The sequence below is a fragment of the Telopea speciosissima genome, chromosome 11, assembly GCF_018873765.1.
Source record: "Telopea speciosissima isolate NSW1024214 ecotype Mountain lineage chromosome 11, Tspe_v1, whole genome shotgun sequence".
In the NCBI taxonomy this organism is placed as follows: domain Eukaryota; kingdom Viridiplantae; phylum Streptophyta; class Magnoliopsida; order Proteales; family Proteaceae; genus Telopea; species Telopea speciosissima.
The window spans coordinates 3,702,484-3,729,638 of record NC_057926.1 but is presented as its reverse complement, the minus strand read 5'-3'; the positions used below and the strand labels follow the sequence as shown (position 1 = coordinate 3,729,638).

The window sequence follows — 27,155 nt, the reverse complement described above, 5'->3', positions numbered from 1 at the left end:
AGGACCGACTGGACATTGGCGTGCCCCATCTTTTGACCCACATACCACTCCATTGGCATCGGATTATGGTGCATCACAACCTTACGGTGGATATGGATATGGATCATCATCATATGGGTAGTTTAGTGGGGTAGGGGACTATGACTACCAGTCCCAGTCCCAGGGACATACTGGATCATCTTTTGTAGATAACATCTTTGCATACCCTAGCGGACTTAGCGACCAACCTCACCAGCCATACATGCAGCCAATGCCATCGCCTCTTGCGCCGGCGCCAACATCATATCACAAGTGGATCATCTTCTTCACGGACTGGATCGATTGGTAACCCTAGTTTATATCCTAGGATAGGTTACCTACAGTATGTTGATGATTCCATTTACGTGACACTTGTGGATGACTACACTCGTTTCTTCTCCGATTCTATACCGTGGTCCACATATGTCCTTCAAACAGAGAACAATGGACGTCGACTCCAGCGAGGCATGAGTGGGATTGATCCAGGGAGGCACAACAACTACTATTAGCAGTTTAGCACTTGTAATTTGTAACTTAAGTTGTGATTCCATTGATCTATGAACTTGTGAGTTGTGACTTGCGAGTCTTGTGACTTACTAATTTTGACACTTAGTGTATTGCCTTTAAGGCTTTAAGCGAGTTATTGAATATTATGGAGTTTATGAGAATCACGGTACTCATCAATGTGTATTGGCTTTAACTTGATATGTGATGAAGTTAAATACTATTATTAAATATTAACTGCTTAATCTATGTGTATTTAACTATTTATACATTAGGGTCGGCGACCGTATGTCAATCAAGGGTGCAAGCCCAAAACACCAATTTGAATTCACATTTTTACAATTTTATGGTTTAAATGTGTTTATTAAGCTTAAATAAGGCTGTCCATGAAGTTTCAGGCCTAGATATGGCCAAATACCCCCCGAGATGGACCCCCGAAATATTGCAGAAAAAATGCAATATTTCGGTCATATTTCACGATATTTCGGGTATCTCGGATATCTCGGTAGGCCCGAGATACCGAGATATTGCGAAATATTAAACCTTGGCTGCCACCACTGGCGCTGCCTCCATACCCAACAACATTTCCACGACCAAAGCCACTTCCACCATCACATGTGGCACCATAATTAGGGCCAATCAGGGTCAAACCGGCTCGCCCCTGAGGGCATGCAGGGTTGGATTTTTCTGGTCTTGAGTTAGGATCAAGCTGGGCCTGGCCCAACTAAGAGGACTTAGGGTTGGGTTGGGGTTTTAAAAAGCCCAACCCAACTCGACCCTGTTGCAGCCCTAAGGGATTGAGGTGAAGAAGATGATATTGGTTCCATCTTTTATGATAATAAAGAAAAAACAATGAAAAAATGGAGGAAAAAGATCTTGTGCAACCGTGGTGGGAGCTGCACAGGTGCAGCACCGCTAAACGACAGCAAAAACAGGGGTAAGGTACTCATTTCATAGGTGGGTCCCATCTGGGCACCACATGTGAAATGACTCCCTTATATTTGGGGTGGTTTTGGTGCTGCACCTGTGCAACTCCCGCCACGGCTGCACAAGAGCCAAGTCCGAGAAAGTTGCCTATTTACTCTCCACATACGTGGAACTGATCTGGACTCCCTTTGTACATACATGCAATGGTAGACACATGCTTAACCCTAGGATATGTTTGGATGTCAAGAAAAGAAAAGAAAATAAAAACAAGAAATAAATTAAAAATGAATTTGAATTTGAAGATAAAAAATACACACATAAATATCATTGCATTATCATGATTTTATCCAAACATAGTGTAAGCGTACTTGTAGTGTAGTCGAACCCGACTGCCGATTGGAGCGCCCTTTTGTGCCCTAAATGATAGGAAGGGACATGCGTCGCCGCTGAGCATACGCGCAGCAGAATCTGAGGGGTGGCCGGTGGGGGATATGGTGGAGAGAGAGAGATGATTACCCGCGCTTTCCTTGGATGAGGCATGCCCGACGGCCTGACCTCCTGTATTCCATCTGATGAGCTCCGATAGCTCTAACCCTCCCAGTAGCTTCTGGATGGAATTCTGGAAAGGCAGAATTCGAATCAGTTTTAATGAGTTCATCAGAAAATTGGAATGGGATGAAGAAGATGAGGAATCAGATTAAATTGGAAAATTAAGATCAATGATTCTTCCTTCAACAAGGAGAGGTACGGTCCTTGAATATGCTTTACTGTTTCTATGGATTACAGTCTCGCTCTTTTCCCCTTCTTTTATTTACACACACACACACAACTGATTCAATGCCGCCGTGTCCGAGTGTTAGGGGAATGACCCCGGTAGCTGTACTTAGGACGAGTTAGGAGTGCTTCTCTGATTTGATTGTGGTCGAGAAATTCAGCTTTCCTAGGTGTGGATATGACTAAATTAGTTATTTTAGTTTCTATCCCTCTGGGTAGTCGGGTTCGGATGGTATGTGGTTCATTTGTGTCATGTAACTTTCTCTTTTTCCATTTTTAGGTTAACAAGAAGGAAAGTTGGAAACTGTCATATATTCAGATTGATGCATGGCATTACGAATGAATTCAATTTAGCCCTTTCATTTGATAAATAAATAAATAAATAAATAATTAATTAAAGGGAGAGGGTTGGGCAGGGCCCAATGGAGAGGGCCAGGAGGGGGTCATTTCCATAGAGGGTGGGAGAGAGAGACTCAGGTTGGGCACAAGGCTGGCATGCCAGGCCTTTACCCATAAATAAATAAGAGAGAAAAGCAACGGAAACAATCTTCAGATGCTTCTTTGAAATATCTATTTGCCATCCTCAGTACCGGAAGAGATCCATTGAATGATGGATTTCTTTTTACCTTTTCCTGATGCATGGATCAGGTTAGTTCAATCAACACTTTTCTTCGGACTGCTCCAAACCTAGAACTACCTTATTTTTAGGCTACGTTTGGTAAATGTCTGAACAAAGAACACCCGTTCTTGATTAGAAACATTCTTTGGTGTTCTTGGTCTAGAACGGCGTTCTGAGACCAAAAATGACTGTTTGGTAAAGGTCTCAAGAACGCTGTTCAGAACGAAAATGGTGTTTGGTAAAACCTGTTCTTCCCTATTTGATGTTAATTACAATAATGCCATTTCCTTGTCAATTATACCAAAAAAATACTTGTAAAATCCTTTTCTCTTACCAATCTTAGCATAAAATTAAAATATCTCATTAACATAACCAAAGTAAGTATAAAAATATTTCAAATTTCAAAGATGCCATTAAAATTGGGTTCTTGTGTAGATTAGTGTCATAACTGACTATGCTACGTACAGTTGAATAAAAAGGGCCTTGGTGGATTCGAACCACCATCCCCTGGGAACATGCTCATGTGCCAAGTGCTCTACCAATTGGAGCTAAAGACCCATCAAGTAGAGATCCAATATAACAAAAAATATTAAAGTAGCATGAATCCCTACATGAGGAATGCAATGAGCGAAGGTCTAAAACAGAAATACATCAAGAGAGTCGTAATGAAATGAATCTTTGCATGAGAAAGTTGACAAGCAAGATTTCCATAATTGAAGTATGGGCAGTGGAGTTTTCTCACACTAACACCTAAAGCCCTCCTATTTACTCAATAAGAACTCATGGACTAAAAAAGAATCATTGAAATGACTAGAAAAATCAATACATGATCAAACATACGACTGAGACAAGTTATCAAACTCGGCAAGTACCTTACCAAAATGAACCTAGCCTATCCAAAAATATGCCAACCAAATCATCATCAACATTTATACATGCCTCTAAGAACTGAAAATTATGGATCAAAGAAAGGGAAAAGAAGCTTCTTGACTTCTGATTACATTGTCACAAAACCAGTCATTAGAGACAAATCCAATGTTAGAATGTATTGAGAATTTTGACAAGTAAACAGCAAGTGAGAAAAAAATCCAATCACTCATAAAAGAGATATCCAATACACACAGTTGTTGCACATGTTACCAATGACAGTAACCATTCACCCATAAAAGTTCCATATTCTAATCACTCATCCTTTCAGAAATTTAAGATTGAGAAATTACTAGTAGCAAGAGGACTGCTGATGAGTATAAACCACAGAAAATAGGTTCAAGTATAAGCTAAATGAGCATAAACATTAGCAGGAACAACCATCTAAACTAACTGGTCACTGATGACAACTGAGCATACTTACAAATAGAAAAATCAAGACAGATGTAGAAAAGAAACCTGATTCAAGAGAGATTTGATGGTAGAAGAAGATAGAAGAGAAGATAAGAAAGAGAATTATTACCCAAAAGAAAGCTTCTCTGTTCACTAGCCAAATAAAAGGTGTAAAATTCTATCATCAGGGAACTAGTCAGCAGAGTTGCTGTATCAGATTTTAATTGAACTAAATCATTAGGGAACTAGTCAGCAATTATTGCCATTGGGTAACTTGGTTTTGAAAGACTGTCTGAGACTTCCAATGGCTCTGGACCTCTGATATTAATCTGATGTAGGATTTTTTTATTTTACTAACTTGGGGCTGATGAGCCCAAACCAAAATATTTGCATATGTAGAAGTATGAAAACTTCCATCCAGTATATTGAGGTTGCAGAAAATATGAAGAATAAATCGAGAGAAAACTTGAAGTCCATTGTGAAATCAAAGAAGATTTATGAAGTCCTAAATTAATACTTTGGGATTTAGGATCATGGGCAAAATCAAAGAAGCTCTATGAAATCATTTTTGGACTAAAATAATGAAACCTCCGCTGATCAAAAATCTTGAAGACATATCAAAACTAATGCCAAATCTAGCCTTTCAAATCTAATACCCACCCCTGCTCCATGTCATTTGAAAGACACAAAAAGCATAGAAGCTCTTGCTTGTCAAGGTTCCTATAAATTTGATAGAATGTTCTTAAATGTTAATGATGTATGATGTATTTGTCATTTTAAATGAACACAAGGACGTATGGGATGCTGATGGTAGATTGTGGTAATCAAAACCCTTCCAAATTAATAGCTATACTGTAAAAAATGGAAAACTTTCAAGGCATTAGAATATTTTTAAGTGACTGCAAAATAATTTAATCAACCCCAAAACAGCATAGTGACTGAAAAATTATTTCATTCCATTTTTTCAAGTGACTGCAAAATGATTTAATCAACCCCAAAACAGCAAAGTTTATTAATGTCACAACACTGTCAAAAACCTGAGACAATAAAACTGAACACTGCCAAGGCCACGAAGGATACAAATACTATTGATACAACAACTCGAAAGTCAAAAGAATACAATTCATGCATAAATACCAACCTCAATATGAAACCAATTTCGGCTACGTTGTTCAAATTTGGGCTTTCATGTTTGGGAAAAGTTAAGGTTTCTTAAGAATGAAAAGAGAGAAGCATGGGAGAAGAAGAAGAAAAAGATGAATGGAGTTACCTCTGAGTCTGATTGCACACAAGAAACTCCTTCGGAGGAGAGATTAGCAGCGGTTTGTCTTGAATCAGGCGACTTTCAACACCAAAGAGAAGGTTGCAGGCAAGATCTTCACAAATCTAGGGCTGCAGAGGTCATGCGAGCATTTAAATGTCTCATAAAAACCAATTTCAACTATTATTCTACCCAATTTCGGCTCCATTTTCAAAATTAGGGCTTTCTCTTTTGGGAAAAAGTTAAGGTTTCTTGAGAATGGTAGAAAGAAAAGCATGGGAGAAGTATAAGAAGAAGAAGATGAGTAAGCTCAAGGACTGTTTATCCACAACCAATGCCATATTATTGGATGCGGAGAAGAAAGGTGCACTGAACGATGTGGTTAAAGAAAGAACTACTAGCTTGAGAATTTATGCAACCAAATTTTCCTCCAAAATCTACTAAAACAGTCTCCACTCTCTACCATGAGTTCATTGAAAAAAATCACGGGTTTCGTGATTTGTCTCGAAAAAGAGGGAGAGAGGGAAAGAGTGAGAGAGAGTTGCAGAGAGTGCGAGAGATAGAGAGGGAGAGAGAGAAACAGAGAGAGGGAAACAGCGTGCGAGGGAGGCAGATCATGCGAGAGGCAGAGAGGGAGAGAGAGCGAGAGAGAGTGAGAGTTCTCACCTAGGGTTGCAAAGCGAGGAGTCCTTCCTTCGTCGTCTCCAAACTTGGTGCTAGCAGAGCGAGAGATGAGTTTCGTGATTTGTCTCGAAAAATCACGGGTTTTGTCCGTCGCGAGTCGTTCTTGTTCTTTGCAGACCGTCTTTGGTCTGTAAAGAACGTTCTTTTGGTGCTCAAAACCTCCGGTTCGTTCTAAAAGAACAAAAAAACGAACCGTCAAGCCAAACACAAAATCATGTTTTTTTGTTCTTAAAGAATGGAAAAACAGTTCTGAACACTGTTCAGACATTTACCAAACGTAGCCTTAGGCTATACAAGCCTTTTAATTGCCGGAGAGAGTTGTGGCTATGCAAAATTTTTATTTGTTATGTCTTTAGGCCAGATTTGGTATGATTTCTATTTCAATTTCGGATTGATTTCATGAAATAGTCAACAAATAGATTTTGGTTAAAAAATTTAAATTGTTTTGATTGTATCAATATTAAATATTTCAAGAATAAAAAAATCCATTTGATAGTTCAATTTCCGAGAATAGATTCTCTATATTTCTTTGGGAAGGGTGGTGGTGTGGAAGTGTTGGTGGTAGCGGTGGTGGCAATGGTGGTGGTGTGGTAGTGGTGAGACCATTAGGAGAAGAAGAAGGGCGGTGTTTTATTTTTAACCTGAAAATACTACTTTGCCCATCAAATTAACCATGTGCTCATTAAAGAGCAAGAGTGAAATCAAATGAAATAGAAATTCTGAAACAGCTCCTCAGCTATTTCAGAATTTCTATTCCACTTGATTTCTATTTCCCTGAAATAAGGTGTAAAAATCAAACCAAACAATTTTACCTCCTGAAATTGAAATAGAAATCATACCAAATCAGTCATTAATATAGCTTCCTCACTTAAAGCCACTAATTCTGAATCAGTTCATGTCAAATGGATGCCATAGAGGTGCAAGTTCGGCCATGTCGGCCTGAACCTGCCCTGATGGCCTGAACCTGCCCTGCCCCTCCATGAGCCTGAACAGGGCTTGGGTTAAAGATTTCTGGCCCTGAGGATGGGTCAGGGCTGGAAATTTCTGGCCCCGAGTCAAGGAGGGGCCGGACTAGGGTTGAGGCCTAGACCGACCCTGATTTTGACCCTGTGCCCGGCCTTGATTTTAACCCAAAGACTGACCCTGATTATATATATTGTATGGGGAATTATTAACGTAACGACTAACAAGGGTCTGTTATTTATCAAAACATGACAAGACACCAACTACCCTCTTAAAACAACAGCAAGAGATGCAGTTGGGAATAAATTTAGGGGGATAATAGAGTGAAATCACATTTAAAAAAATTGAAAGAAAATGAAGAACTTAGCATAATATCCCATCTTTGCCCAATTTGAGTAAATTTCCCTATTGAGAAAAAATTTATCATTTGTATGACCTAAATTACCATAATATCCCATGTTTCAACAAAATCACTATAATTTCTCAAAATTGAGTGAAAATTTTAATCATATAATCTAATTCTTGCAAGTTTAATTAAGATGTCCAAACTTTACCTAAATATCCAAGTTTAACATTTACTACTTGATGCAGATAAATTGTTTCATAATATGAGTGGCGGCTGGTGCATTAAACTTACAAACTGCTTACCCAGTTTACTTGCATGGATGCATGTAAACTATTTTACCGGACGTCTCCGAATAAACATTTTCCATACTAAGGCCTGATTTGGTATGATTTCTATTTCAATTTCATTGGGTCATTTCTATTTCAGAAGTTGTTTGGTTTGATTTATGCTCCTTATTTTAGTGAAATCGAAATTAAATTTCACTGAAATTCTGAAAATAGGTGAGAAGCTCTTTCAATTTTGAAATTAAAATTGCATTCCCTAGAGAATTGAATGCAACCAAAATAATTGAACTACCAAATGAATTTTTTATTCTTGAAATCAGATTGATGCAACCAAAACAATTTCAATTTCTTGATGCAACCAAAACATTTTCAATTTCATGGCTTACTAGTCATGGAAGATTATTTAATTACTGGTCTCATTTGATACAACCCCTAATTGAATTCAGATGGTATGTTAATGGTGGGACAGACTGCTACAACATTCTCTCTCTCTCTCTTTTTTTTTTTTTGTTTCTGTTTTAGGATGGAAGAGGGGGGATGATGCAGATTCATCATCAAATAGGGCTTGTTTTCTTAGGAATAAGTCTAGGGTTGGGTAATTAGGTTGCATACGGGATTCCTTACTTAGTTTATTTTGATGTAATTAGTGGTCATGTGAATACTTAAGTGATCATGTGATTTGGTTAATTGATCATGTGACAACTTAACTTGGGCTGGATTAGGATTCTATAAGTCCAGCCATGTTTAGTCTATTTCTTTTGTTATTTCAGTTTCCTAGTTAGTTTAAGTTACCTAATAGGTTAAGGATTGGGTTAGACCTTTCCTTTTTTTGTGTAGGAGTCTATTTTTGAGTCTTTTATATAAGGTTGTAAGAAGGCCAAGTATTGAAGACGAATTTTGATTAATGAAAAGCTTTTTGTTGCTCTTCTTCTCCATTGAAGATTTTTGTCTTGTGTTTGATCAAGGCTGGTGGGATTGGTAGTTGATCCAATCGACCTTGCGGTGTGAAGCTCGGGTGGATTGTTTGAAGGAATCGGTGTTTGATCCGATTGATGCCTTGCGGTGGGAAGCCCGGATGGTTCTTTTGAAACTCTCCTTCAAGTTTTAGTTAAAGATTCAATTTTTATTCATTACAAATTTTTTTTAAATTCAAGTTCCTCAATCAAACAAGCTGCTGCCAAGGAAATTCTGCAACAACAGTGAGTTTGATTCATCCCAACCCTAACCTTTCTTCTTCTAATCCTCTGAACCATCAAACCCTAACAATCCCCCTTTTTGTTTTCATTTTTCCCAATACCTAAATTCTGCCCAGACCAAACCAACCAGCAAAATCCCTCCTTTTTGGATTGAACCCTCCTCGCACCATTAGTAAAGCTCGATCCAAGTTGCTCCCTCATCTGACCCTCATAAACCCTAAAAATCCATCTTTTCCTCTTTTCAAAAACTCAAAACCCTAACCCTAACCTTGTTGCCCATTTAAGTTTACATACCTAACTCCATCAAAACATCTCAGGACCTTCACTGATAGACTCCCCTATTTCAACTTGACATAACCCATACATCAAACCCTAACCCTAATTTTACCAAAAACCTATTTTGTACCTAGCTGATTCACCTGTTCTTAACAGATCCTGGTTTACTCGCTCCTAGTTAGTCTTCTACCAATCTAGGACTACATTAGGGGGGTACTATATCTCACACCAATCCAAAAGCATCATAGATTCGTGGATGTTTCACCATTTGTTAGTAAATACACGTATTATATGCATATAATACATGTATACAAATGTTTCAATAAAAAATATGTATTTTACCGTATTAGTGCATTCATTCTATAAAAATCACATTTTTTAACTTGTACCATATTATACGCATGTAATACGTATTAAACGTATCATAAGCCATAAGTAATGTTGCCTTATAATTAAAAAAAAAATCAAAACGCAAAAACCCAAATCCCCAATTTGAACCTAACACCGAAGAAGAACTTCTCAGGTTATCACTTTCTCTGGCTTTGGAACCCTAACCCCTATCCTCCATTCCTCTTCCTCTTCTTCTCCGTCTCCTTTCCCAATCGATTGGAGCGACGGCTAGAGAATCTCTACAACAACAACAACAACTCAGCCTTATCCCAATTTAACGGGGTTGGCTACATGGATCCAAACGTAGGGTGAACTAAGATCTAAACAAAAAGGAGAATGAAGAGATGGGGAAAAGAGATGAGATATTAAAAAGGAAAATGACAAATGAAAGATGAAAAATAAAAGTAAGAGGAAAGAGGCACAACCCAGCAAGTCAGGAGAATCTCAGCTAGATGGGATCTGCTACATGGATCCTTGCCCTCCAAAAGGCTCTATCCGAGGTCATACTTGGTAGATTACCTAGACTTTGCATGTCCTTTCGCACAAGTTCTCCTATGGTCATTTTAGGCCTACCCCTACCTCTTTTAGCTCCTTCAATTGGGATCATATCACCACTCCTTATTGAGGCGTCCTTAGGTCTTCATTGAACATGACCATACCACGTCAAAAGAATCTCTCGGAGATTGTCATTGATCGGTGCAACTCCTACTCAGCTCTAATAAGTTCATTTCTTATTTTATCCTTCCTAGTTTTTCCGCACATCCATCTTAACATCCACATCTTGATGCAAATAAGTCACATAATTGGGCTTATTTTATTAGAAATAAGCCTTGGGTAGGGTTATGTATGCATTGGGCCTTTGATTCCATGTGTTTTCTTTGTAGTGGGCCACTTTAATGGACTTAAAATGTGGGTACAAGGGAGGCATACGGGATTAGGCTTAGTAGTAGTTTATTTTCATATTTCCTGGGCATATTTATAAGCATTTTCCTATTCCTATGCTGTTAGTTAAGTCTTTTAATTTTTCTAAGTATTAGTCTAGAGTCTAGTGTTAATCTTTTCATATTCCTAGATTCATGTATTATGTCTTTAATGTTTTATTGGTTTTAGTTTCTAGGTCTTGTGGAGTAGTTTTCCATATCTAGGATTTGGTATCTATGTATGGGGAATTCCAAAGGGGCTTTGGAATTCTAAGAGTCTACTTTAATGCTACTTGATGTACTTAAGGGTTTTAAAGCCTCCCCCACTCCTATATAATGCAAACCGTGGACTGCTCTCTAAGGCACCCAATGAATTTTTACAGCAAACAATCTGAATATTTTCTTGCGTGACTCAAGAGGGCTTAGGTGAAATTCCTACACCGGGCCTAGGTGGGACTCCTATGGCTGGGCAACTAGTGGAACTCTAGTTTGCCAAAGTTATCCTACTATCTTCAACATTCATCATTCATCATTCATCATTCATCATCCATCATCCATCATTTATCATCCATCATCCATCATCCATCGTCCATCATCCATCATCCATGTTGCACCATTACCACCTTCATCATTCAAACACCAACACTGTAGGATCAGAACTAAACCAAATCTGACCCTAGCTGTCCAATACCTACCCCTATTCTCTTCCAGATTCGATCTTGGCTTGCTTACCCATTCGGGTTTGCATCACATCTCAGCTACACATAGCTTCTCAATATGACACTTCTTAACTGCTGAACATTCTGCCCCATACATCATAGTTGGTCTTACAACAGTCCTGTAGAACTTTCCTTTAAGCTTTAAAGGAGTACGTCGGTCACACATCACTCCGGACGCGCCTCTCCACTTCATCCATCCCGCTTTAATTTTGTGTGAAACATCATCCTCTATGTCACCTTCTTTATTTATAATTGATACTAGATATCTAAAATAGTTACTTTGCGGTATCTCTCTTTCCTCAATTCGCACAATGTCAGTATCCATCATAGTACTACAAAATTACACCTCATATAGTCCATCTTCGACCTACAAATCTTAAAGCCTCTAGATTTTAAGGTTGCTCTCTATAGCTCTAACTTGGCGTTAAGACGATTTCCTCCTGATTTTCTAGCTTGCGATATCTACATGTATTGTTCTGTAGTTAGGTTACACCCACCCCCGACTTCCTCTCCCCCTTTAGATCTCAACGACTCCACATCCACCCTTGCCCATCCCTGATATCCCCAATCCCATTCCACACCCCAACTGCCTAAATCCCAATCTCATTCTGACTATTTAGCCCACTTCTAGCCCCACTCCCATCTCCCCCTCTACGTCCTAACCATCCCTGAATCTTGCCGATCCTATTTCTACGCCCTCACCCCATCCCAACCCCGAAAGGTGCTAGACGCTTAAAATAAATAGTTGTACAACTGGCGGTTTTGTAACCCCCAATGCACTACCCATTGGCCATTCCCAACCATCTCCGACCCCCCTCTGTTAGAGGTAGGTCTCCTCCTTCCATCCCTCCCCAAAAAAAAAAACCCAAAGTAGTTGATGTAAATTGGCTGGCTAAAACCAGCCGAATGTGTAGATATTCTTCCCTACACCAGCAGGAGTAGTCATCGGGTAGGTGTAGGGGATTCCCTACACCAGCAGTAATCGTGGGCTGAAGTTAGGATTTTATTTGGTATTTTTTTAGTTAATATTTTATTAAGTTGTAATTCTAATTAGGATTCTTAGTGCAAGTTTGAATCCTAGTTAGAAGTCCTAGTTAGCATTCCTAGTTCTGTTTTGAGTCATAGTTGAGTTTGTTTTGTTTTTTCAGCCTTAAGGCTATAAATATCTAAGAGATCCAATTCAGCCCCCACGATTTAATGAATAATAATTTTGCTTTTGCAATTGTCACTGTCCTGTGATAGGTTGTGAGGGTGAGATACCCAGGCTGAGATAGCCTTCACTGCCCCTCTCTCCATCGATTTGCATTCCAGGTCCATTCTATTTCAGTTCTGCCCTAGCCGATATCTTGAAGACTCTCATTCAACTACTGGTTTCTGCTGCAAGGTACAAGGATCTCTCAGTCAACAAGTAAGTTCATATCCCCATCTCCAAAACCTTCTTTTCCTAATCCTCTAGACCAAACCCTAACATTCCCCTATACCCGAACATCATTCTCCATACCCCTAAAACCTGCACAGATCAAACTAACCACCAGAATCCACTCAAACTTGGATCGAGTGCCCTTCACACTATTAGGGAAACTCGATCCAAGCCCCTGCCCTAAACTCTAACCCTAAACCCTAGATTCCATCTTCTTCCATTTTTCCAAAACCCAGAAACCCCAAACCTAATTCACTATTCACTCTAGTTTCCAAATTTCTCAGGACCTTCACTGGAAGACTTCCCTACACCAACTTACCCTAACCCTAATTTCATAATTTCACCTGTTTTGACCTAGCCGATTTCCCTCACCCATAGCAGATCCTGGTTATAGGTTCTAGTTGGTTTCTTACCCATATAGAATTACGTTAGGCTGCTCTGCATCAGTGCCGCCTACTCCAAGAGAAAGTCGACAAGGATCCTCCATTCCTCCGCAAGAGTTTCTGTGTCCAAGGACTTGGAGATCGCTCAGACGGTGTCAGGTGTGATCCTTCCTGTCAATATATGTTTTGTGTATTACATTTTGAAATGAAGCCAGGCTGATTTTGCATTGCTCAAACTGAATCTGTTTTGGACAGACCTTTACTCATTAGACTACTTATTTATATCTGCTGCTGATTTTGCTATTTGATGACCTAAAATCCTATTTATATCTTTGTTGTTTATTTATATCCTTGCTGCTGATTTTGCTGATTTTGGACAGACCTTTCAGTAATTTTTGCATCTATTATTTTTATCTTTCTATTTTTCTGACCTTGTTCATTAGACTTACTTATTTATAGTTTTTCTATTGAGTTTGTTAATTGATGAGCTAAAATCACTTCCCATTCCTTCACTACTTAGTACTTTACTCATTTCATTAATTACTTTTTCGTTTGCTACATATCTGTTGGTGAATCAGCTTTGTGTGTGTTCCGTCTATTTTGCATGTGTGAACTGCAAGCTTTTTTGCTTTGTGTGTGAACTGCAAGTTTTATATTTCAGCCCCTGTTCCTCGTGTGTCATTATCCTGGCCTTGATCCCTTTGCGTTTAGCTGGGATATCTACTGCTTGTCTTAGTACTGGTTATGTCCTAGGGAAGAGGAGCTCCAGTAATTATGTGGATATAATTAAGGACATGTATGAGGGCGTGGTGACAAGTGTCAGAACTGCAGAGGGCCAAAGTAGTGAATACCAAGGATCAGCTCTGAGCCCTTATTTGTTTGCACTCATCATGGATGATTTAACCAGACACATCCAAGATGAGGTCCCTTGGTGTATGCTTTTCGCTGATGATATTGTTTTGATAGATGAGATAGTGGAAGGGATTAATGCAAAGTTGGAGTTATAGAGATCAAGCTTGGAATCATGAGGTTTTAAGTTAAGCAGAACAAAGATAGAATATATGATGTGTAACTTCAGTCAAACCAGGAGAGGTGATGTGGTGGTGAGACTTGAGGAGCGAGAGTTACCACAAAGTGAATGCTTTAGATACCTGGGACCAATCATTAACAAAGAGGGTGATATAGAGGATGATGTCTCCCATAGAATTAAAGTAGGATGGCTGAAATGGAGAGGTGCTTCGAGAGTGTTATGTGACAAATGCATGCCTGTTAAGTTTAAAGGGAAATTCTATAGGATAGTAATAAGATCGGCCATGACTTACGGAGCGGAATGTTGGGCAGTTAAGAAGAGTAATATAGATAAGATGGGTATAGCAGAGATGAGGGTGTTGAGAAGGATGTGTGGCAAGACTAGGAGAGATAGAGTAAGAAATGATTGTATTAGAACCGAACTGGGAGTTGCACCAATCCAAGAGAAGTTCCGTGAGAGCCGATTGAGGTGGTATGGTTGTGTACAACGGAGACCTATGGATGCACCGGTAAGGAAGAGTGACCAAATTCAGTTTAAAGGAGCTAAAAGAGGTAGGGGCATGCCTAAATTGACTATTGGAGAAGTGGTAAAAGAATATGCATGCAGTAGGGCTCGATCCTAGTATGACTGCAGATAGAGTTGTTTGGAGGATAAAGACCCGTGTAGCCGACCCCTTATAGGGGAATGTTCCTGGGATGCTGCTTTGACTACTGCGTGGACTTCTTCCTATACTTATTGTCTTTTTTTACCTCCTCTTACTCCTTTTACTTCTTTTTTACTTCTTTTATTTCTATTACTGTCATAGCCTCTATCGGATCCATGTAGCCGACCCCATTTAGTTGGGATAAGGTTATGGTTGTTGTATTCTAATTTGTCCTTCCTATCTCTTTTGATTACCTTATTAGTGGTTAGTCTAATGTGTCTTTCCCATTTCATTTGATTGTATTTTATTATCGGCATGCTTACCTATTAGTCTTTCTGTTCCCTTTTGGTGATCTTGCTCACTATTTGTTTACTTTATCATCAGTATTTGTTTAGTTGTAACCTCTGCTCTACCTTCTCTGTGCCTTGTTTGGCTGGTTTAAGCATATTTTTTTACCTATTGAGAGTGTCTTTTGATGCATTAGTTGTGTCCTCTCCTCTCCACCCTTTTGTATATTCTATTCTAATTTATATATATCTATTTTCTTTAATGGTGCGTCAGGTCAGCAGTCGGCACTTTAATATATACCGCCATTCACCTTTTGCATGGCTAGAGAATCTCTATCTGAGTGTATTGAGCCCTATGCCCCCTTCCTCTTCTTTGTCTCCGTTCCCAGACCCAGATTGTTGGTATGATTTTGCTTTGATTGGTGCAGAGTAGAGATTCTAACATTATTGAGTATTTAGTGAATTAAGTCATGAACAGATACTAAATTATAGCAGTTGCCACTGGAAGAGAAAATTGCAGAACCAGAGGATGGGGCTGGGCAGGGTTGTAGGGCAGGGGGTGGAGAAGGTGGGATCGAGGGGGTTGGGAAGGGAGAGAAGAGGGGAGGAGGAGGTTGTTCGTTATAATGAAAAATTGAATTAAAGCATAGTTGTCAAAGCATCGCCTAGGCGTTGGAGGGGATAATGGGGCCTGAGAAGAGTACTGCTTAATCGCTTAATGCATGGGGCCTGAGAAGAGTACTGCTTAATCTCTTAATGCTAACACAAAAAGGGGGGCGCCTTGGAGCCCTAGGCGTTGCTTAGAGCGCCTTAGTTTGTTTTTATATATTTAATTATTTTTTTTATGAATCACATGTTCTATATAGTTTACCAGGATTGGTTGACTATAAATGATACCATGCTCTGAGAAGCATGGAATTGTTTTGTCTTTAAGAAGAAAACAAAAAAGTGAAAACTAAAACCTAAGCCTAATACGTTTACTTTTCTTCAAATTTTTTTTTTCTGTATTTATATCTTCCTCTCTAAACCTAATGGCATACCCTTTAAAAAATTACAGCACCTCAACTTCCAGAAAATGAAACCCTTGAAACCCTCGATAGTTTCCTGCTCCAGCAACTCCTGCTCAGCGAATCGGCTGCTAGTTCCTTTAATAATGATAAATTGCGACTACTGTCCCGGCTCCGGTGATGGACTGCAACCTCTACTCTTCTCCTGGTAAGTTTCTTTTCTTCTCTGTTGCATTTTTTTCCTATTCTTCTTCTTCCCTGTTGCGTTTTTTTTGTTCTCTGTTCTTCTTCTCCTCCTCCTTTGGTCCGTTTGTTTTCTGTTTTGACCTCAACTTCTCTGTTGTTTTTTTTTTCTTGTCCTTGTTATTCTTCTTATCTATTGCGTTTTTTTTCCTCTGTTCTTCTCCTCCTCTATTCCGACCTTGACTTCCAATCAAGATTAAAACTGTTTCAAAGAGCATGTTTGCTGGTGGCTGTAATTCTATGGTATGTGATTTTGTTATTCAAATCAAATTGCGCTTTTAGTATAAGTCATGTAATTTTGTCGTTTTGCGATTATATGATAATTTTGTAATGCTGTTATTCTATGATTATGTAATTCCTTGATTATGCAATTCAATTGTGCAATATAACCTTATCAGCAGCATCTAGGTTCAACCAGTCTGTAGAAACCGCTTACTCTAAAAGGCCGACCTTGTAGGAAAGGGAGGAAACAATATGTATATTATACAGGACCTTTTAACACGGTGGACTATCCAAAGGGACACGGGTGGATAAATAATTCAACACCTGCCCGCTCCCAGGGGGACTCGATACCGTGACCCCTGCCTGCTCTGATACCATGTTGTAACCGATTCCTCTAAAAGGCCGACCTTCAAATACCTCAAAATACGACGGACTGCATCCAGATGAGAGGAATAGGGATCATGCATGAACTGACTCACCAAACTTACAGCAACTGCAATGTCAGGACGTGTGTGAGAAAGGTAGATTAGTTTGGCCACTAACCGCTGATAAGCACCCTTGTCAACAGGTTCACCCTCTTTCTCCCTAAGTTTTGTAGTAGCTTCCATAGGAGTATCTGAAGGATGACAACCAAGCAGCCCTGTCTTAGTCAATAGATCAAGGACATATTTCCTTTGGGAAAGAAAGATGTCCTTTGAAGATCGAGCAACTTCTATCCTTAGAAAATATTTTAGGGAACCAAGATCTTTGACCTCAAACTCACGGCCAAGAAGAATTTTCAAATCCCTGATTGCAGCATCATCATTACCAGTGACCACAATATCATCCACATAGACTATGAGAGGAGTAACCTTGTTACCAAGTTGTCTGATAAACAAAGTGTGATCAGCATTGCTTTGCTTGTAACCTGTTGAGAACATAGCCTTATGAAATCTGCCAAACCAAGCCCTAGGTGACTGCTTCAAACCATAAAGGGCACGCTTCAATTTACAAACCCTGCCCTTAGTCCTGTCATTAGAGAATCCTGGTGGAATGTCCATGTATACCTCCTCCTCAAGCTCTCCATGGAGGAAGGCATTTTTGACATCTAACTGCTGAAGATCCCACCCAAGATTTGCAGCACAGGATAATAGCACCCTGACGGTGTTGAGCTTTGCCACGGGTGCAAAGGTCTCCTGATAATCAACTCCATAAGTCTGAGTGAACCCCTTTGCAACCAGACGTGCCTTATATCGATCCACAGAACCATCAGCCTTCTGTTTAACCACAAAGACCCATTTACATCCAACTGGTTTTTTCCCTGGAGGAAGATTCACAAGTTCCCATGTATTATTTTTATTCAGTGCTCCCATTTCTTCCAACGTCGTTGCCTTCCACTTTCCATCTGTAGATGCTTCCTGCCAATTTTTAGGAATCGAAACAGAAGAGAGAGAAGATACAAAGGCACGAAAAGAAGGAGAAATAGAACTATAAGAGACAACACGAGATATAGGATGTAAAGTACAAGTCCTAGTACCTTTGCGATGAGCAATAGGTAGGTTGTCGTCGGAGGAGGGATTACCAAGAGATGGAGGATCTGGATCTGGAGCCGGCAATTGAATGGGTATTGGTGCTAAAGTGGATTGCATCTGCCCTCTGTTGGTTTTGCCCCTTGTGTAGGTGAGTATGTTGGAGTTGTCAATTCTCTTCTGAAATTCACCAATAGTTCTTTGCACTGGAGTCAGCTCCCCCTGAATAGGAAGATGAACATCACTATTTTCTATGACCTCCCCATGTAAAGGATTCCCAGTAGGTGAGGGAGGAACAGCCAAAGAAGGTGGGGCAATGTCCAAAGGTGACTGGGCAGCAGCCGCAGCCGTGGGAGGCTGGGCAGCAGCCGTGGGTGGTGGTAAAGATGGCTTGGCAGCAGCTAGAGGAACCTCCAGTGGAGGAATCTCAAAAGGCACATCTTCACTTGTACTCTCCCCCTAAAGAGGTGGTGAAGAATAATAAGAAAGCGTATCATGAAAAACCACATCCATACTAACCAAGGTACGGCGAGAAGGGGGATGGTAACACTTATAACCTTTCTGGGTCGGAGAATAACCCAAGAAAATACAACGGAGCCCCCTAGGCTCAAGTTTGCCAGGGGATCTGGTATTCCTAGCATAGCACACACACCCAAAGACTTTGGGAGGCACAATAAAGGAGGAATGGCCCAATAAAATATCAAAGGGAGTACGGGAACTAAGAACCCGAGAAGGTAACCTATTGATAAGATAGGCATCAGTGAGGACTGCATCCCCCCAATATTGAGAGGGAATATTCCTTGTAAACATCAAAGCCCTGGCCATTTCCAATAAGTGACGATTTTTTTTTTCTGCCACGCCATTCTAGGCAGGAGTATCAACACAGCTAGTCTGGTGAATAATGCCATAGTCAGCCAAATATTTCTGAAATTGGGACTCAGTATACTCAGTTCCATTATCACTTTTCAATATTTGGAGAGTAGCCTGGAACTGAGTTTGTATCATTTTATGAAAATGTTGAAAATAGGAGAAAACCTGATTTTTAGTGTGCAAAAGATAAACTCAAGTGTTCCTAGAATGGCAATCAATGAAAGACACAAACCAACGATGACCAGAAATAGATGGTTTACGACTAGGGCCCCAAACATCAGAGTGTACCAAATTAAAACAAGAACTTCTTTTATATGAAATAGGATAATTTGAACGTGTCTGTTTGGCCAGAACATAAGCCTCACAAAAAAAGTCATCCTTGGTACGTAGGGTGACCAAACTAGGAAATAAATGAGTTAAAATGCCTAAAGGGGGGGTGACCTAACCGAGAGTGCCACTGGTAGAGTTCAGAAGAGACCAAGGAGTTCTGATGCAGCGGAGATGGTAGTGGTGGTGGAGAGAAGCGACCGTCATGAAGTAGATACAGGCCACCATGCACTTTACCCAATCCAATCGTCTTCCCAGAGTCTAGATCCTGAAATACACAATGAGAAGGAAAAAAAGTGACTTTACAGTTAAGATCACGAGTAATACTACTAATGGAAAGGAGGTTAGTAGTAAAATTAGGTATGTGCAAAACATAAGTCAAGGGAAGAGAAGAAGTGCATTGTATGATTCCTTTTCCGACCTTGTAGGAAAGGGAGGAAACAATATGTATATTATACAGGAGCTTTTAACACGGTGGACTATCCAAAGGGGGACATGGGTGGATAAATAATTCAACACCTGCCTGCTCCCAGGAGGACTTGATACCGTGACCCCTGCCTGCTTTGATACCATGTTGGAACCGATTCCTCTAAAAGGCCGACCTTGTAGGAAAGGGAGGAAACAATATGTATATTATACAGGAGCTTTTAACACGGCGGACTATCCAAAGGGGGACACGGGTGGATAAATAATTCAACACCTGCCCGCTCCCAGGGGGACTCGATACCATGACCCCTGCCTGCTCTGATACCATGTAGAAACCGCTTACTCTAAAAGGCCGACCTTGTAGGAAAGGTAGGAAACAATATGTATATTATACAGGAGCTTTTAACACGGCGGACTATCCAAAGGGGGACACGGGTGGATAAATAATTCAACACAGTCATACACGCCCAGGGCAACTAGGCTGTGAAGTGTAATGAGCTGTTAAATTGGGATATATTGATTTTCTTAGTGCTGTAAATTGTAATGGGCTGTTTATTTATTCATGTATGTGTAGCTTACTGAATAATTCTGTGTCATTTCGTGAAGTTAAATTTTTGGGAATATGTTTGTTGAATTCGGTGAAAATTTTACATATGCAACACTTAGTGCAGCAAATAGTGCCTGGCATGGATCCAAGCATGTTTTAAGCATGCTGATCACAGTTAGCACCTCAAGGTCCTATTTCTAGCACATTACAGCCTCTTTGCAGCAGTATCAGACACTGACACTTATGTCCAAGTCCTTGTTTTCTGAACCATTAGGATTCTGAAGCAATATGACCTTCCAAAGATTCTAGCCTTTAATTCAGTTTTTCAAATCCCATATGTAGTGTAGGAGAGGGACTCCCAGCATCTAGTTCTGAACTAGATGAATAGGTTTCAAAAGGAAGTAATAAATAAGAAAGGTTGTCTGTTACTCTGTGTGTGTGGTTATAGAATATGAGTATTAAAATTTTAAGGAACTAATTGAAGGTACTCAGAAAACAACCAAACTCCAGCTGAGTGGTTTATTTGACTAAAGTATGAGGGCAACTGAGAAAAATTGAAATCTCTTTAACTCCTATGAGGTGTGGTTTTATAGGGTATTGCTGCTGGTCTGTGGAATAGAACCATAGTAGCATAGTTGTCACGGCGGCATGGCAGTCCAAGGTGGTTGAGGCCTGTCTAAGCTCTTAGGCGGTAAAGCGGCCACCTAAGTGGAGCTTAAGCGGTAAAGGCGGTCTAGTTACTCTAGTGTTAGTTTTCCCCCCCCCCTTCCCCCCCCCTTCCCCCCAAAAAAAACTCAATACATATCATAACTTATATCAATAAAAGTAAAATTTAAGCCACTACAAACTACAGAGAAGAAGAAGGAGGTAAGAACTAAGAAGCAGAATTGATTAATTGAAGCATCAAAGAGAGAGAAGCAACAGGTAGATGGATAAGCAGCGTTAAAATAGAAAAAAATAACAGAGAAGGCAGTAACAATGGAGTTAACATTAAAAAAAAAAAAAAAAAAAAAAGAGAGAGAAGAAGGGTCAGAGAGACTAGCGAGCATCAAAATAAAATAAAAAACAGAGAAGTAGAGCCTGTAACATGCGTTAACATAAAAAGTAAAAAAAAAAAGAGAGAGAAGCAGCAGGCGTTTAAAAAAAAAGAGCAGCAGGCAAAACACTCAAACAGAGAAGAAGAGTAGGGAACTAGGGGCTTACCTTGCCAGAAGAGTCACGTTTCAGTTGGCGGAAGTGGAACCAGAAGAGTAGAGATGCTGTGTTGGGAAGCAGTAGCAGCCAACGGTCGTTAAAATAAAATAAAAAAAAAAAACAAAACGGGAAAACAGAGTTACCGAGATTAGAGAAGTAGAAGAAGAAGAAGATTAGGGGAGTAGAGACTAGAGACTTACCGGAACTAGAAGAGAAGATGAGTCGAGTCCATAGTTGTCACGGCGTCACGGCGATCTAAGTCGGTGGAGGGGTGTCACGTCGATATATCGACATGTCGCCCGCCATGGCGAGCATGTCGACCATGTTTTATTTTTTATTTTCTCTATTTTTAATGGTTTAATAGATGTATACTCAAGCCATGTTTTATTTTTTCTCTATTGTTTCTCAAGTTTTAAGGATGGCAATCTTGTAATTAAGTAGAATCTAAGAAAGGGCATAAAAGGGTTTTGATTTAATGACTAAGGGTAAACTTGGAGGGATGTGTAAAGTATGGACAAAGGGGAATAAAAGAAGAGAAGGGTACTTTAGGAAAACGGAAAAAATAAGGGTTTGTAATAACCCATGATCGGATTTATGGTTATCTTGAACCTGGGACTGAAAAAGGCAAAGTACGAAGGAGATAACTCCTTCAACTCTTCTCGGTCCAGTCTAAACCTTCAAGCAAAGCATCGCCACATCATGTTCTATCAATTCCAGCAAGAACTCATCACGAAATCAACTAAGCAAGGAGTATTTAATTCCGGAATCAGATCTGGCGACTTCTTAGTTGCAAAACGAGACAGAGAGACAGGAAGAAGAAATCGAGAGGGAAGAGAGAAAGAAGAAATCGAAGAAAAGAAGAAATAAAGAAGAAATCGAAGAGGGAAAGAAGAAATAAAGAAGAAATCGAATAGGGAAGGCAGAAATCGAAGAGGGAAAGAGAGATAGGAAGAAGAAATCAAAGGACGCCATGGCGTAGGTCGCCATGCAGGCTTCTCCAGCGCCAGGACGCCATGGCGACGCCATGACAACTATGGTCGAGTCTTTATTGCCGCTTGCCGGAACTGGAGGAGATGAAGACTCGATGAGTTGCAGGAGACGAAGGCTTTAGAGTAAATTTAGGTTTTCACTTTTTCGTTTATACCTTTAGATAGATTTTTAACTTTTAAGTATTTAACATTTTAAAACTAAATAAGCCCATGTAGCAGCGTACATTAGACTCTTTATACATAAACCAATAAAAGCAAGCAAATAGAATAAAAATACAAAACATGAAAAAATAAAAATAATATAACTAGAGTCATGGATGGCGGTCGCTCAGCCCATATGGCGCACCAAGGCGTCGCTTTGACCGCCTTGGTGACGCCTATATGGTCAGAGCAACCGCCATCCTTGACTCATGGAAAGCGTAGCACTGCCTAACCCATAAAATACCTTCAGGACGCCTAAGCGCCGCCTAGGCGACACCTTGACAACTATGCATAGTAGTATTTTTATCTGCTTCATTTCCTGCCCGCTCCATTTCCCCAAGTTCCTCTAATAGAGGGGGGTGGATCCCATCCGGGGCAGTGTGTTCGGGTAGGGGTAGGGTGGTCATTTCCGCCCCCTCTATTAGAGGAACTTGGGGAAATGGACCTGCCCAGGAAATGGAGCAGATAGAGGTCCACCCTAGTAGTGGGTTCAGTTCAGCTAGTTAGTGAGTTCAAGTTGTTTCTGGGATGAATGTTACAAGGATAGATTCTTGGACCTCTAACCATATTTTGGTCAGGGTTTTGGTTGTACTAAAACCTATAATTTCCATTTGCTAGAAAAACTTTACTTGGTCATAACTGTTTGAAATATCAATTTAAAAGGTCCACTGATTGATCTTAATAGTGAGGACACTGAAAGAATTAAGCCGAAGCACAATCTATGTTCTTCATATGTTCTTATTGTTTCTGCTGTCATGGTTCAGAACTTCAGGAGTGGTATCTTCTACTGTTCATACCTAAACTATCTGGCCACTGGTCCATTTCTGAAAAAATTGATGAAATGAATAGCTATATGATTACGAAACATGAACACTTCACTTGACCCAAAATACTTATCAAAGATCCAACACAACATTGGTGTTGTATATTTGTTGACCTCACCAAATCTCTTTTTTTTAGTAAAATTTGTGGATTGGTTCGACTCCCACAAAAGGGACACACCCAACATAAATTATGTATTGATTGTTACATAATATACCGTTAGCTATTGAAGCTTGTAAATTTGCAACAGCTGAAAATTATGTTCATGGCCTGTAAACCTCATGCGCTATAGACTTGTAAAACATCATTATTTTTGGAGTTCCTATTTTTGTGTTGCTAAGTTTATAGTTGCATTCTTTTGTTGCTAGATGTTCTCTTTTTTAGGATATCAATATTGGATACATTTAGATCATTAAACATAAATTTCTTCCTTATTTTGGAAATTCTATATTATTGTTATGTTTGACAATTGTGTACATGAACCCCATTAGAGGTTCTGCATTAGCATTTCCTTGTATCTTTGGATTTGAGAGTCAGATCTGTCCCTGTTACATTTTTTTAGAGCTGACACATCCACTCACACCCAATTAAGTTAGGTGAAGAAAAGGCCAAAGTTGGTGTGCAAAGTGGAAAATTATCACCTCAAGTACAGTACCTCTTAAGTGCACCATAAAGGTACAATCTGACGGTGCACCTTAAAGTGCTTTTGTTTTATAACACTCCCCAAGTGCATGTGCATCGTCAGATGTACCTTTTTGGTGCACTTGAGGGGATAAAGGTCCGTGCAAAGCTGCCAGGGTCAAGGCCAATCAGGGTGGGCTTGGGCTGGGCTGAGCTCATCAGGTCAGGGTCAGGGTTGAGGGTTTTAGGCCCTGAGTCAGGGTCAGGGTGGGCCTGGGCTAAGCTAGGAGGATTCAGGGTTGGGTTGGGGTTTTAAAAAGCTCGTCCCAACCCGGCCTTGTTGCAGCCCTAGGATGCCATGTTTAAAGCAAAAATCAACACATATGCTTTTTTCAACCATGGTCATTATTGAAATGACAGAACCTTATCTTGGAGAATGTCAAACAGAAGTTAGCTTTTTGGTTAGCTAAAGGAGATCATCATACAAGTAGCTGGCTATTAGACCTATCCTTTTGGATATGTTGTGGCTTCTTGATTTTTTCTTTTGCTTCCAAGTATATACATGCCCATTAGCTGCATCAACATAATAGTTTCCTTCTTGCTAACCTAAACAAAACTAAGGTAGCAAATCAATAAAGCCTTTGAGCTCCTGAACTTAAATAATTATTCTATAACAATCCCAAGAACTTATATAGGACAAAGACAGCCCTAGTGGGCAGAAATTTCAATCTTCTGTTTTCAAAATTTTCACGACTTACTGCTTGTTTCTGTCACCCTGTAGTTTTACTATTATTGTAATTGTGTATGAGAAAGAGCATTGCCCAATGTTGAACTCATAGATTTCTGTTTCCCATCTCTTTTTCTAGGTATATCCGATTTCAATGCTGCTACAATCTGTAGTGGGAAAGAGAAGTCGTCTCCTCATCTCTCCATGTATCAACATAAACTGCAACAACTTCATCTCTGCGTCTTGTGCTTCATCCACTCAAACTCCAACTACATTACACGCTGCATTCATTACTCTGCTTCACAACTCCAATAGAAAGACAAGTAGAGTCCTTGATCAATCATCTCCATCACCATCAGGATTGTCATCACACCGTTGTGCATCTATCCTCCAATCTTGCATTGATCAAAGGGCAATTGAGCCTGGAAAACAAATCCACGCCTATCTTCTCACTGGCCTTGGCTTGAATACTGTGGTAGCTACCAAACTTATCAATCTCTACTCGGTGTGCAATTATTTACCATATGCACACTTCTTGTTTGATGGAGTTCCCAAGTACAATGTGTTCCTGTGGAATGTCCTCATCCGTGGCTATGCTTGGAGCGGACCCCATGAAGCTGCCCTCTCCCTTTACCAACATATGCTTAATTCTGGTCTCAAGCCTGACAATTTCACATTTCCCTTTGTCCTCAAGGCTTGTTCTGCCCTCTCTGCTCTTCAAGAAGGAAGAGACATCCATGGCCACGCCATTCGAATGGGATGTGAATTTGATATTTTTGTTGGGGCAGCACTTATTGACATGTATGCCAAATGTGGGTGTGTGGGGAGCGCAAGGCAAGTCTTTGATAAGATTCTAGTGAGAGATGTGGTCCTTTGGAACTCAATGCTAGCTGCTTATTCTCAGAATGGGCACCCAGCCAATGCCCTCCAACTTTGCCGTGATTTGGCAATGGTGGGTTTACAGCCCACTGTTGCCACTCTTGTCACAGTTATCTCGGCTTCGGCTGACATTGCAGCTCTCCCTCAAGGGAGGGAAGTCCATGGGTTGAGTTGGAGACATGGATTTGAGTCCCAGGACAAAGTCAAGACAGCCCTTGTCGATCTGTATGCCAAGTGTGGTTCAGTTCATGTTGCTCAAAGGTTGTTTGAGCAGCTCACAGAGAAGAGAGTCATCTCTTGGAATGCCATGATTTCTGGTTATGCTATGCATGGTCATGCCTTTGAAGCCCTTTCTCTATTTGAGGAGATGAAGGAGGAAGCCCAGCCCGACCACATAACATTTGTTGGTGTTCTCTCAGCTTGCAGTCATGGAGGTTTGATGGATGAAGGGTGGAAGTTTTTTAAGTCAATGGTGACAAAATACTTGATACAGCCCACAGTGCAGCATTATACGTGCATGGTTGATCTTCTTGGTCATGCTGGACGATTGGATGAGGCTTACAATCTTATCCAACATATGACAGTGAGGCCAGACTCTGGTGTTTGGGGTGCTTTGTTGAACTGTTGTAAAATCCACAGAAATGTGGAGTTGGGGGAGAGGGCTCTAGAGAAGTTGATTAATCTTGAACCTAATGATGCAGGCAATTATGTGATTTTGTCAAACATCTATGCTCAAGTTGGGAAGTGGGATGGAGTTGCCAAGGTGAGGAAGTTGATGAAAGAAAGGGGACTAAAGAAGAGCATTGCTTGTAGCTGGATTGAAGTTAAAAACAAAGTCCATGCCTTTTTGGCTGGAGATACTTCTCATCCTAAATCCGATGAGATATATGCAGAGGTGGAGAGGTTAAGGGGACTCATGAAAGAGGCTGGCTATGTTCCGGACACTGCACCAGTTTTCCATGATATTGAAGATGATGAGAAGACTGCCATGGTTTGTAGTCATAGTGAAAAGCTTGCAATTGCATTTGGACTCCTCAATACACCCCCAGGAACAAGGCTTCTAGTTACCAAAAACCTCCGGGTCTGTGATGACTGCCATGTGGCAATCAAGTTCATCTCAAGAATCACAGAGAGGGAAATTGTTGTTAGAGATGTCAATCGCTACCATCATTTTAAAGATGGTGTATGTTCATGTGGAGATTATTGGTGAAAGAACATGAAGACTGGTAATATGTTGATTATGTTCAGTTACCACTGCTCATATAGAAATGAATTGAGGTTGTGTCTGAGGTATGGATTTGCTAGTGATTGATATCTATGCTCCGGGTCATGGTTTTTTGAGGCCGTTGATTTGCTTGTTCAGGTTGTTGTGGAGGTTGACTAGTGACAACTTGAAAATGATGGGAACTTGAGTGATAGTTCTTAGCTAGTAGGACCGGTGTATGGCTGAACAAGAGCTGTGCCTAAGTTATACACAGTTTATTTGTGTCTCTTTCAAAGCTTTCACTTTGTGGGTATGGCAGGCCTAGGGGCTGTAGCAACCGATACATAGTTGATTCATTATTCTTTAAATTTAAGATTTTTTAATTCAGAGGATTTACTACTCCT

General features: G+C 40.2%; 1 protein-coding gene across 1 annotated transcript; it reads left to right on the top strand.

Moving 5' to 3' along the window:
- Positions 1 to 2,087: 2,087 nt before the first annotated feature.
- LOC122646044 (pentatricopeptide repeat-containing protein At4g21065-like) lies at positions 2,088 to 27,155 on the top strand. The gene is made up of 2 exons (XM_043839500.1): positions 2,088 to 2,193; positions 24,808 to 27,155. Exon 2 carries the CDS (start codon positions 24,823 to 24,825, stop codon positions 26,755 to 26,757), a length of 1,935 nt encoding a protein of 644 aa, XP_043695435.1. The 5' UTR covers positions 2,088 to 2,193; positions 24,808 to 24,822; the 3' UTR covers positions 26,758 to 27,155.

Bases quoted from the DNA above. Each gene is read 5' to 3' on its own strand.
- LOC122646044 (XM_043839500.1), top strand. From the start codon at position 24,823: ATGCTGCTACAATCTGTAGTGGGAAAGAGAAGTCGTCTCCTCATCTCT.